The 13,023-nt window shown below is 42.0% G+C and overlaps 1 protein-coding gene across 1 annotated transcript in view; it reads right to left on the minus strand.

The window, feature by feature from the left end:
* The window catches only part of Synpo2 (synaptopodin 2), a 154,160-nt gene extending 142,128 nt beyond the window's left edge, over positions 1–12,032 (minus strand). The window contains exon 1 of the mRNA NM_001191963.1: positions 11,809–12,032. Within this exon, the coding sequence (NP_001178892.1) occupies positions 11,809–11,913 (105 nt within the window). The 5' untranslated portion in view covers positions 11,914–12,032. The remainder of the gene's footprint in view (positions 1–11,808) is intronic.
* Positions 12,033–13,023: the final 991 nt, after the last annotated feature.

Consider the following 13,023-nt stretch of genomic DNA (forward strand, 5'->3'; position numbering starts at 1 on the left):
CATTAAGACTTTAAAAATTATAAATTCCATAAATCATTAGTTTTAATAGAAAAAAGACCTCACTAACAGAAAATAAATTTTTCAGTGAGAGTAAAAACACTTTCTGGGATTGCTTCCAGTATCTCTCCTTTTTTTTTCTTACTTTAAAACTTTATTGGATTTTTTTAAATTTACATTTTAAATGTTATCCCCTTTCCTGGTTTCCCATCCAGAAACCTGCTATCCCATCCCCCCCAACCCTGCTTCTATGAGGGTATCTCTCCATTTAATTTGATACTTGAAGCAATCTCACTAAAATCAGAGACAAGACAAGGATGCCCACTCTCCCCATATCTATTCAATATAGTACTCAAAGTGCTAGACAGGAAGTGGTAGCAAGAACAACTCATCTGGAAAGGCAAAAAACCCAAAATAGTGGGGGAAAAAATCTTAATGATAAAAGAACGGCTGGGGGAATCACCATTCCTGACCTCAAGCTCTACTGCAGAGCAATAGTGATAAAAAGTGCATGGTATTGGTAAAGAGACAGACAGGTTGATCAAGTGAGGGTTGGAGCTGCTATCTCTCACCCATAATTCTTCTTGTCTGAAAGAAATGCAGGGATGGAAATGGATAAGAAATAAAATCATACACTTATACACACTTAGTCTTTGACAAAGAAGCCAAAAATATACAATTGAAAAAAAAAAAGAAACATCTTCAATACATGGTGCTTGTCTAACTGGCAATCTTTTTTTTTTTTTTTAGTTCTTTTTTTTTTTTTCGGAGCTGGGGACCGAACCCAGGGCCTTGCGCTTCCTAGGCAAGCGCTCTACCACTGAGCTAAATCCCCAACCCCATAACTGGCAATCTTTATGCAGAAAAATGAAAATAGACCCATATTTGTCACCATGCACAAAGCTCAAGTCCAAGTGGATCAAGGATCTCAACATAAAACCAGATACACTCAATCTAATAGAAGAGAAAGCGGGAAAGAGCCTTGAACTCATTGGCACAGCAGGGAATTTCCTAAACAGAACTCCAATGGCTCAGGCTCTAAGATCAAGAATTGATAAATGGGACCTCATGAAATTGGAAAGCTTCTGTAAGGCAAAGGACGAAGTCAATAAGACAAATCGGCATCCTACAGATTGGGAAAAAAATCTTCACTAACCCCACATCCATAGAGGGTTAATATCCAAAATATATAAAGAACTTAAGAAGCTAACCACCAAAAAACCAAACAACCCAATCAAAAAATCGGGTATAGAACTAAACACTAAATTCACAACAGAGAAATCTTGAATGGCTGAGAAGCACCTAAAGAAATGTTCAAAGTTCTTAGTAATCAGAGAAAGGCAAATCAAAGACCCTGAGATTCTACTTTGTACCAGTCAGAATGGCTAAGATCAAAACCTCAGGTGACAACACATGTTGGTGATGATGTGGAAAAAGAGAAACATTCCTTCATTGCTGGTGGGATTGCAAACTGGATAATAGCCTGAGGAAAAGAAGGTCCAGTGACAGACCCAAAGTAGGATATAGCTCAAGGGGAGGTCCCAAGACCTGACACCATTACTGAGGCTATAGAGCTACCATGGCTGCCCTCCAAAAGGCCCAACAAGCAGCTGAAAGAGTCAGATGCAGATGTGTGCACCCAACCAACGAATGGAAGCTACTGACCCCTCTGTTGAATTAGGGAAAAGCTGGAGGAAGCTGAGGAGGAGGGCAACCCTGTAGGAGGACCAGCAGTATCCATTAACCTGGACTCCAAGATCTCTCAGATACTGAATCACCAACCAGGCAGCATACACCAGCTGAGATGAGGCCCCAAACATGTATACAGCAGAGGACTGCCACATTTGGGTTCAGTCAAGGAAGATACATGTAACCCTCAAGAGAATGGAGGCCACAGGGAGTTTAGAGGTCTGGTGGGGTGGGGACATTCTTGTGAAGAGGGGGGTGGGGAGTTGGGGGTGGAAAGAGGTTTGGGAATTGGAACAGTCGGAGAGTAGATTGGGAGGGGAATAAAATCTGGAGTGTAAAAATAAATAAAAAAATAAACACTTTATGCTCAAAAGAATGGAGAAATGGCTCAGTGGTGAAGAGCTCTTGTTGCTCTTGATGAGGACTTGAGTTTGGTTCCCAGCTCCTATGTGGTCACTTACAACTGTAACTGAAGCTCCAGGGCATCCGATGCACTCTTCTGACTTCTGTGGGCACCAGGCATGCACATGATATACATAGATATAGATACACGCAGACAAAACACGCATAAAGTAAGTAAGTCTTAAATATTAGAAAAAGAACATTTTGCACTATAAAGTAATAAAAACTAGTTTAAATACTGTTGGTTTTACCTTTTATTCATTTTTCTTCACTTACATTAAAAATAAATATTATCACATCAACACATGTGAGCATAAATGTATGATGTATGTGTGTAATACACATGTACATGTACTATATACACCATATATAGTATATTATATGTACTCCTACCCCACTATATATTATACACATTTATTATAGAAGTAAACTATATCATATAGAATATATTTTATATATCATATATTATGTTATGTGTATATATTACATATTATATATTATACATGTATATATAATTTATATGATATATGCACATACACTATATGTCTAGTGGGGGTGGGGGTATGAAATTTGCCCAAAACTTTACTTCCTAAGGCTCTGTGGTGGTTTGAATAAGAATGGTCCCCACAGGCTCCTATGTTTAAATTCTTAGTCATCAGGGAGTGACCCTACTTGAAAGAAAGAGAAGGATTAAGATGTGTGGCCTTAATGTGTTGGAAAAGGTGTGTCAGTGGGGCATGGGCTTTGGGTTTCAAATGCTTAAACCGTTCCCATTGACTTTCTCTTTCCACTGCCTGTAGATCGGGATGTAGAACTCTCAGCTACTACACCAGCACCAGGGCTGCCTTTGTGCTGCCATGTTCTCTGCCATGATGATAATGGACTAAACTGAAACTGTAAGTCAGTCCTAACTAAATGCTTTATTTTATGAGTTGCCTTGGTCATGATGTGTCTTCACAGCAATGGATCACTGAGTGAGACAGGAACACTCAAAATAATTGGATAGCATTCATCTGGGTCAAGGCAGACTTGTGAGCAAAGTTCTAGGCAGAAGCACACATAATACATAGCAAACCCTATACGACAGTTGGTACATAGATCCCCAGTGCACACACATGGAAATTCACAACCATCTCTAGTTTCAGGAGATCTGATACCTTCTTCTTGGCCTCTGCAGACCCCAGGGATACAAATAGCGCAAAGATATTAATTACATGCAGGCAAAACACACATAAAATTTAATTTTTAAAAGAGTAAGAAATACAGTGTCATAGGGCCTGGTTGTGAATGCTTATCATCCCAGCAGTAGGTATGGGACTTTAAGATCTACATTGTGTATACAGCAAATCTGAAGTCAGCTTAGTCTGTCTAAAACCGTCCCAATCCTACTGTACTTCCCTCCCCATCCCCCCATAAATCATGTATAAATATTTTTAAAGACCAGGCAAGGTGGCACTTACCTAGAATCCAAGTACTTGGGTTTTTTTGAGAAGGTAGCTGGTGGTAACTTTAAGGTGAACCTGGTTTACACAGCCAGTACCAAACCAACACCCCCTAGAGTACAAAGTGAGACCTTGTCTAAAAAAGAAAAGTTAAGAAAGGGAAGAAGGAAGGAAGGAAGGAAGGAGGAAGGAAGGAGCAAAGGCAGGTGGGCATGGTAAAATTCCCAAATGTCTAAATGCACTGATGGGACAGACAGATGATGTGGCCTCAGGCATCTGTGTTTCTCTCAGCATTCTCCTCTCCTAAGCAACCAAATAACAGCCCGTTAAGTTCTGAACACATGGCTTTCCCAACCCAAAGCAACATGACTAGGTCTGTCCCAGCAATCTGGTACAATTTTCTAGTACTGCTTTGCCCTCTGTTGCTATAACAAAACACTGACCAAAAGCAACGGAGCCTATTGCCAAGGCTCTTTCTTGGTTGTTATCCACAAACCGACAGTAAGCCCCTATTGCTTAAGACCTACATAACTCACAGAATATGGAGAATGTGGTCTGGTGCCTACATAGAGCTTTCACGCAGTGCTCATGATGCTGGGAAGTGTTACGCATGCTACCAAAGGAGAAAGGTACGTACCAACCCAGTTATACATCTGCTATAAGATGCCCTGTTCTGCAACAGTGGCACAAAACTTGTAGGAGCAACCAATCACTAACTGATTGTAAATAAGGGCCACTCCGTGAGATAGAACCCATGTCTGCCACTGCCCAGGTACCCGAGAGTCTGAGACTAGAAAGGCCACAGTCCTAGGAGAGAACGAAGTACTGTTGTCTGCTAAGGACCATACCAATAAACTGACCCCTAGCAACATCCTCTTCTACCCATAGGTAAGTGTCTCGCTCAGCCTTCACCGAAGAAGCTTCTCCCTGCAATCGATGGGAACAGAGACCCACAACTGGAATGAAAGAACGACAGACTTTGAAACACACAGTCCTACATGAGATGTCTCCTTTCTTTCATGGCTCAGTAGATTCTGAGGAGGAAGAGGCAGAAGACTGTGAGAGCCAGAGGGGATGGAAGACGCCATCCTTCTCGTCAGGGCCGTCTAATCACAACAGGAATGACACACAGGAAATCATGGAGACTGAGGCAGCATGCACAGGTATAAGCCAGATGGGGTCCCAAGACTCAGAGGGAAGCAGACACAAACTCCCATCCCTGACCTGGAAGCTAACTCCCAATGTTAACTGCACAGAAAGAAAGACTAATTATCCCACAGGAGCCTCACTAAGCATACAAACCGTATTTAAGGGCAGGCTCGATGCCCAGAGGTAGCTGGCCAACGCAGAATGATCACAACAGTATTTTTGGAGGAGGTTTTTTGGAAGGGTTGTTTTTTATTTGTTTGTTTGTTTGTTTGTTTGTTTGCCTCATAATCTATTACAAGACAAAAACCATCTCAGGGGTTTTCTTTTCCTTACAAATCTCTTGCTTATATACACTATGGCTTCCAATTTTGTTTTCATGGGTTTTCTGCATGTGCAAATGTCTGTTTCTCAGCATCCACATGTGTTTCTTGTGCTTTTCCTGTGGATCTTTTGATTTGTTTTTGTTTGTTTGTCTGTTTTGCTCTATTCTGGATAGAGAGAATCTGGGCAGAGTTGGGGGAAAGAGAGACTATAATTAGAATATATTGTATGAAAGAAAATCTATTTTTAATTAAAAGAAAAGAAAAAAGAAGTCTATGTATATAAACAGGGGAGTGTGAAATACTTTAAATGTTGGGGGAGGAAGAATAACAAAGAACCTTAACCCCATGTATTCTGTAGAATAAAACTAAACAGGAAAAAGAAAGAAAGAAAGAAATGTTGCAAGGCTTTCTGAGTTAACAGAGAAATCAGTGCAATGAGTAACATAGAAACACTTGAAAGGATGAGATTCCCCAGTACCATGCAAGTACACAATGGAGCTCTGAACGCTGTACTGAAGGTGCTGATGGACAGACCACTTCTATTTTAAGTGTAAAGGTTAAATGATTAAACTATTTAGGGACTGGAGGGATGGCTCAGTGGTTAAGATGACAGAGTTCTTCCAGAGGACCAGAGTTCTGTTCTAGCATTCATGTCAGATAGTTCATAGCCACCTGAACCTCTAGCTCCAAGTGATCCAACGCCTTCTTCTAGCCTTCATGTGCACTTGCACACACACACACACACACACACACACACACGCACATACACACACACAGAGTTAAAACGAAAACAAATCTTAAAAAGTAAAAGTATTAAAACAATAACCACAGACTTTTTTCAAAGATTTATTTATTTATTTTATGTATGTGAGTACACTGTTGCTCTCTTCAGACACACCAGAAGAGGGCATCAGATCTCATTACCGATGGTTGGGAACCACCATGTGGTTGCTGGGAATTGAACTTGGGATCTCTAGGAAGAGCAGTCAGTGCTCTTAACCACTGAGTCATCTCTCCAGCCCCAATAACCACAAAAATTTAATGAAGGTATAACATAGGAATGTAATTTGTAATATTCAACACAAACTCAAAATCAGAGAAAGCTGAATTAACAGGTAAATTTTTTTCTTTCTTTTCTTACATGAAAACTTTGTATCATAATCTTTTATAATTAAAATCAACATAATCTTTTATAATTATAGTGTGCTCTTTGTAAGTCTCATGATAACTACATGTTAAAAACCTAAGGAGACTATATGCCTCTATTCCCAGCACTTGGGAGGCAGAGGCAGGCAGATCTCTGTGAATTCAAGGCCAGCCTGGTCTACAGAGTGAGTTCCAGGATAGCTGGGGCTACACAGAGAAGCCTTGTCTTAGAAAGATAAAGGGAAAAATGTATAGTGTATATTCAGTATAGTGTAGCGTAATCCCCCCCCCCTTTATTTTTTTGGTAGAAGAGAGAGGAAGGAAGATGTAGAACCAGAACTGTTAGACCTGATGGTGGATTCCACCACCAGAAGATTTCCAACATAGGACAGTTGATGGGTTAGGGCATTAGATTCCATGCCCATTGGTTGTGTCATCTGTTGACTCTAAACTAAGATTGTCTGGTGTTTTCCACTTGGGTGACTCAGGTGGGCTGGAGGGAAAGAATTTAGCCTGGGGCAGAATTAGGCCTGGCTTTGGAATTGGAAGATTGGGCAAGGACTGAGTTCCAAGGGCCTAGAGAGATCTTGGAGCTCTGGAGAGCCAGAGCTGGCATTTGTGGGACCTTAGCTAGGAGAGATACGTGGTCTTGGGTCTCATAGCACTGGACTGGGAACAGACCTAGGCAGCAGGTGCCGGTGATTAGCCGGATTTAGCATGGAATGTTTTTTAAACTACATGCTACAGTATAGAATAACACCAGTAAGTGTGTGTGTGTGTGTGTGTGTGTGTGTGTGTGTGTGTGTGTGGTGTCTGTGTATCTGTGTGTGTATATATGTGTATATATGTCTGTGTATATATACTGTACTATATTATTATATACACATGCATGTATATATTAGGAAGCTTCACTGCAATAAGTTTCCATGTGACTTTTTTGAAATGTCTTTAATGCTAGTTATCCCTCCCTGTATTCCCTAATCTACCCTAAGACTGTTTTCTGGAACAACAGAGCTGTCACACATCTGCATTCGAAGCACTTGAGACTGGATTCACAAGACCTAGGATGGTTTTTTTGCTTTTAGGCAGAGGATAAAGAAGAGTTCCTTAGCTGCTGTCAGATTCTAAAATCCATGACCAGATAGTACTCTGAGTATTTATTAGGTATTACTGAGGTGATTTTAATAATTTTTTTCTCTCCTTCATCATCCTCTTTCTCTTCTCTCCACCCACCTCAGTATTTCTCTAGTTTTACACCCTCTCCCTTCCTGCTTCTACTCACTTGCACACACCCCATTTATAAATGCATTGGGCAGGCCAGTGAGCCCACTGTCTTAGTCAGTAATCTATTGCTGTGTAGAGAGACCATGACCAAAACAACTTTATAAAGGAAAACATTTAATTGGGAGATTACTTATAATGTCAGAGGTTTAGTCCATTGCAACCACAGTGGGGAACATGGCAGCAGGCAGGAAGGCATGGTGTTGGAGTAGATGAGAGCTTTACATCCTGAACCACAGGCAGGAGGCAGAGCAAGAGACTGGGCTTGGCCTGGGCTTTTGAAATCTCAAAATCCACTCCTAGTGACACACTTCCTCCAATAAGGCCACACCCCTTAATCCTTCTCAACAGTCCCACTCCCTGGTGAATAGGCATTTAAACACAAGAGCCTAAGGGGAGGCCATTCTCATTCTAACTATCATGCCCACTGACAAAACCAAATGGGAAAAAATGCACATGGTCCTATCTTTCAGGGAGGCCCAGCGTTTAGCTCGATCACTGTGGGGCTTCCCAACACCTCTTCTTGCTCCAGTCAGTCACTTATCTTGACATCGGAAGGGAAAATCCTTTATTTGTAATCATGACCTGCTCACAAAGCCAGGGACTCACACCGCTCTTAGCCTCTCCGTGGTCATCCCCTTATTACTCTGAGACAGGATGAATGGGGAAGAGCTCACAGGGCACACCAGGCTCTAGTCAGGCCTTAGGGGGCATGGCTGACCTCAGCTCTCTCCAGCAGGCTTTGTGTCTGCTCACACACATTCCTCTTGGAATGTTAAGCAATCTTGATGCGGGGGGTGGGGGGGCAACCTCAGACTCACTAATTCAAGACTGGACACAGGTCACAAGATTAAAAAAAAAAAACCAAAAAACCCCCAAAACTTTGGTGGTAGATCACCCTAATTTATGTTTAGTCTGGCCCATCTATTTGCTCATTACTTTTAAAATGTAAGTTGATTTTTAATTGTAAGAATTGTTTGTAAAAGAAAACTTTCTCCAAGTCTTTATAGGGAGATTTCCCCGAGTGGTTTGCCAAGAGACTGCCAGGGACATGGCCATGTAAGCACATGTCCCCGAGGAGAGGGTGAGGATGTGAAGACACAGACATCCTTTTTCATGAGGAGATTTGCAAATGGGGCTTTCTATCAGGATCAACTTGCTCCTGGGATGAATTCAGAATCGGCTTTGTCCTTTGATTGTCCTTTGAGCAAGTGTTACAAAGGTTTGTTTTGCATTCCAGAGGTAGAGAATATTACCGATTACTTTGACCTTAAGCTTTTCAGTTGAGCTTAAATGTCAATGAAACCTTTCCCTAAGATTCTTCTTTTTTTAGGGTTTCTATGCTGTTCAGCGTACCAGGCAAATGTTAAAAATACTTGTGTGTCTCTCATAAGTAACTAAATTGAAAGTTAATAGAAAGATATTCCCTAATAGAAAGATATTCCCTAGGGATTAAAAAGCAATTAAATTTCTGATCTTGGAATGATACTGGACTAAGTTTTATAATGCTATTGCAGTCTGTTAGCATATCTACATAGGATTATAGAAAACCTAGATGTTTACATATTTTATTATAAACTATAGGATATGATACTGTAATTAAATTTTCCATTTTATGGAAACGAGCATATTTTTAACTCTAAAATTAATAGCCTGTGTGGATTTTGTTGAGAGAGGATTTAATGTAGCCTAGGCTGACCTAGAACTTACTATATCAATGCGGGTGACTGACTTGATACTCCAACTTCTTCTTCCCAAGGGTTTTCTTGGCATATTCTTTATTTAACTTGTCAGCTATCTCCCTGCACTTAGCCTTTCAGCTTCTTTACTTACTCCCCCTACTTGGAGGTCACTCAGCCATAATGAGAAAGACCAGCCACAAGCAACTGACATTCACTTCACCTTGAGCTCTGGGAAGAGCTCCCCCCCGCCAGGTTTGCTCACTGAGTTGACTCCGCGGCTTAAGCTTTCTAGCTTTCTAAAATACGTATGACAATATAAAAAATCAAATATAACAAATTTGAGCCAATGATAAACTCGAACTGGAAAAAGGCACCATCACTGTTATCTGAGCCTTACACCTCACTTAACTCATTTTACAGCCCATTAACATACAAGGAAAAAGCAGATGGTAGGGTGTGGAGTGCCCACAAAACCGCAAATTAAGCAAACATTCAAAGCTTTCATGGTAGCATTTTAAAATCGACTCTAAATAAACTTAGGAAGTTATACAACCTGGTGTGGAGGAGTGCTGGGGAAGGAACTCAGAATCTCCTACGCGCTCCATCATTGACCTACATCCCCAGCCTCTGACAAACCAGATCATGAAAGTGAAGACCTAGGTGCTCTCAGAACAATCCTTTAAAGCCATCAACATATTGCCTGGATATTTTAGGAAAGACGATTTCTAAGGAATGTAGACTCAGTGTTCTTGATCCTCATGCAGCCTGGTAATTGGAAGATTGATAGAAGATGACCTTCCCTCTACTTGCTTCCCGGAGTAACCACAAACTAGTCAGTGCCTTAGAGAACTCGGAAGAAACCCACCATCCACTGTACCTTCCAGGCTTGGCCACAGCAAAGCCTTTGCAGAACAACAGCTTTTTGGGACCACTGGTCCCACACTCCAGTTAGCAGGCGAGGGACTCGGAAATACACACTGGTAGGACCAGTGAGTGAGCAACATAGAACTCAAGAAGTGTATAGGTCCAATTTCTTCCTTGAGTTTCTCTTTCCCTACCCTAGGCAACATCTCCCCTTCTATGGCAACTGAGTCAGGGCCGGCGACCGATGGGCCTCAGGCCAAACTGCAAGTTAGATCAGAGCCGCAAGCAGAACCCAAATCTCAGCTAGCGGAGCCAGCAACCAACTGCGGCTGAGCAAATCCGCCTTAGTCTCCTGAGCCGTGCAATGTGCTGAATCCCGCGTTCGCGTTTTATCTGCTGTTGGTTCCAGCAGAGCTCCCTTCCAACCCTTTCATCTCTCCGTCGTCCCAAACTGGAGCCTCGGGGTGAGGACTCGGTGTCCCTGGGCTTTTTCCTCATTCAAAAGAACTAAAAGAACAGGGACCTCTGAGGAACTTTCTAGATATAAATGGCTTTCATCTTCCAGTTCTGTGCTCACAACTTCGTTTCCGCACTTCTCACTAGGTGGCAGGATTCAACCACCAAAGAAAGAATTTTCCCGATAGATGCTTGGGAGCAGAACATTTCAAAGAAATGTCTGTCTTCACAGGGAACATTTATAGAAGATAAAGAAGACTATAGCTCCAAAGGCAGTGACCCACATGCTTCACAGAGGTCCAGATTCATTTCAGCTATAAGTACGCAACAAGAAAGTAACCCTTTATGCCTCCAGACACCGGCACGGGATTCAGCAGTTCGATGTTAACATCTGATTAAAAGTTTTTCGCCTCCTTGCTTTCTAACTTCATTTTAGCTGAATGCCAATTAGAAACTAGAGCTCTCCGTGAGATTATGGGTATTATGCTAAATTGAAAATCGATCTAATGTGACAAAGCTAAAGAATGTTTTAAATAGCCATTAGTTGCACCAGAAAGATAGTTCTAATTAGTGCGTATGTAAATTATCTGTGAATACACTGAGGAGACTCAGCAGGCTGTACTTAATATAGTTAATGCATATATACACATACATGCATACATATATACATACATATATATTTAAACATCAAAGAGGAAGCCAGAAATTGGGGTAGAAGGATACAAAGAAAGAGCTGGAGGAAGGAGAGTGGAGGGAAATAGCATAATTATATTTTAATAAAATAAAATTTAAAAAATAATAAACTATCTATGACTCTATCTTGAGCTCTTAGCCATGTGAGTATAGTCGTTGGAATATACAGTACTTGGGATTTTGCATTTCTTTAAATGCTTAAAAGACTAGTCACTTAAATAGATCTCATGACAATTCTTGATGCCTTAAAGATTATCGCCCCAAACTGGCCTTTTTACTCCTGTTGCACAGTAAACGTCACTACCAACTGTTTGTTAGAGCCCACCAAATGTCCGTGCCCAGTGGCTACGAAGAACTCAGGCCTGTCTTCTCTGTTGGGAGTCCAGCAAAACATGAAGCAGAGAATGCGTGAAAGCAGTTTAAGGTTGCTGGCTTGTCAGATGCAATTAACCAGCCCGAATTTCACCAGATAGGATTAGCATTCCCTCTGTTGATTGATAGCTAGTTACATGGCGCACGGTGTACATTTTCGCACGAAAATCTTAAAAAAAAAAAAAAAGCCACATTCTACATAAGTTCTTCGACAGCTCAGAAAGCAAGCAAATGACGGGAAAGACCATCAACAGGTTGTTTTCATCCCTCTCCCTGCCTTACAGCCCAGAACGCCTCTCTTGGTCCTCCTACCTTTGCCACTTGCAAGGGCTGCTTCTCCTCCTTGCCTCCTTGCAGCCTGAACCCCCAGGGCGCCCCTCCAGTCATGGAAATGCAGATGAAATCTCCGGTGCCCATCTTCTCCTTTCAGCTGGGCAGCATCAAGAGCTTGAGAAAGCCAGGCGAAGCCGCGGTGCAGGAGAGGATGCGTCTTAAGCTTAGCTGGTGCGGAGCGTGCAGGACGCAAGGCTGCCCCGCTGCCGGCTGCGGGGAAAGTGCACGGAGGCCGAGTCTCCCCACCGCCCTCCCAGCACCTGTACCGCCCTCTCTTGCGTCACACCCTTTGCTCAGCCCACTTACAGCAAAAAGGACAGAGCCTCACGCTAAAAGAAAAATCCCAGTTTGGGACAGAATGGGGCCAATGTAGAGCGGGGAGAACAACATCGCTCTTGCTTTAGCAGATTCAGTGCCAGCACTTAAATAGAACGGAGATTTAATTATTCTATAAATAGGAGCCAGTTTGTGGGAGTTTTAACCTCCAGAAGTAAATGTTAAATGTTATGCTAAAACATAAACTCTCAGAACCCAATTACTAGAGGGTTGAGAGACTGTCTCAAAGAAATACATCTATGTTTACCACATTGATGAATGAAAAAGAAGAGACAAAGCAACTTTCATTACTGTTGTTCCTGATGCCTGAAGAAATCAATCCTTTAAAGTGGGAAATAAAACACAAGCATTTTGAAAACGCTTTCTGAGATTGTACTTTTCTGAACGAACGTATGTTTTTTAGATGGGGAAGATGGGAGGAAAAGGAGGGCCTTCTAGTAACTTTTCCTGTCGCAAGGATTAAGATGTTTTAGAATTTGCTGGTGTCATCTGAGAATGTCAGTGTGCCGAGATCAAATCCATGTCGTAGGCCCTTCCCTCCCCATCCTTCCCCTGTTCCTACCACTACAATTCTCTCCCAGTTTCATGTGCTCATTGTGAAACTGACCGAGTCCTTTTGGTGCAGCCAATGTTTGTGGGTCAAGGACCATCTAGGGGAGCACGTGTAGCCTTAGTGCCACAGCCTCTGACAAGAACTGGCTCTCCCTTTCCCAGCTGCCATCAGCTGCCCAAGCTCCACTCCGAAATGCATACAAAGATCGACAGGATGCCTAAACATTTGTGTGGTCACCGTGACACGTGCTACAATATTTCTGTCAGAGGATTCCTCATTACCTACTGACCCACTAAGGCCTGGTG

Source organism: Rattus norvegicus, chromosome 2, assembly GCF_036323735.1.
Source record: "Rattus norvegicus strain BN/NHsdMcwi chromosome 2, GRCr8, whole genome shotgun sequence".
Taxonomy (NCBI): domain Eukaryota; kingdom Metazoa; phylum Chordata; class Mammalia; order Rodentia; family Muridae; genus Rattus; species Rattus norvegicus.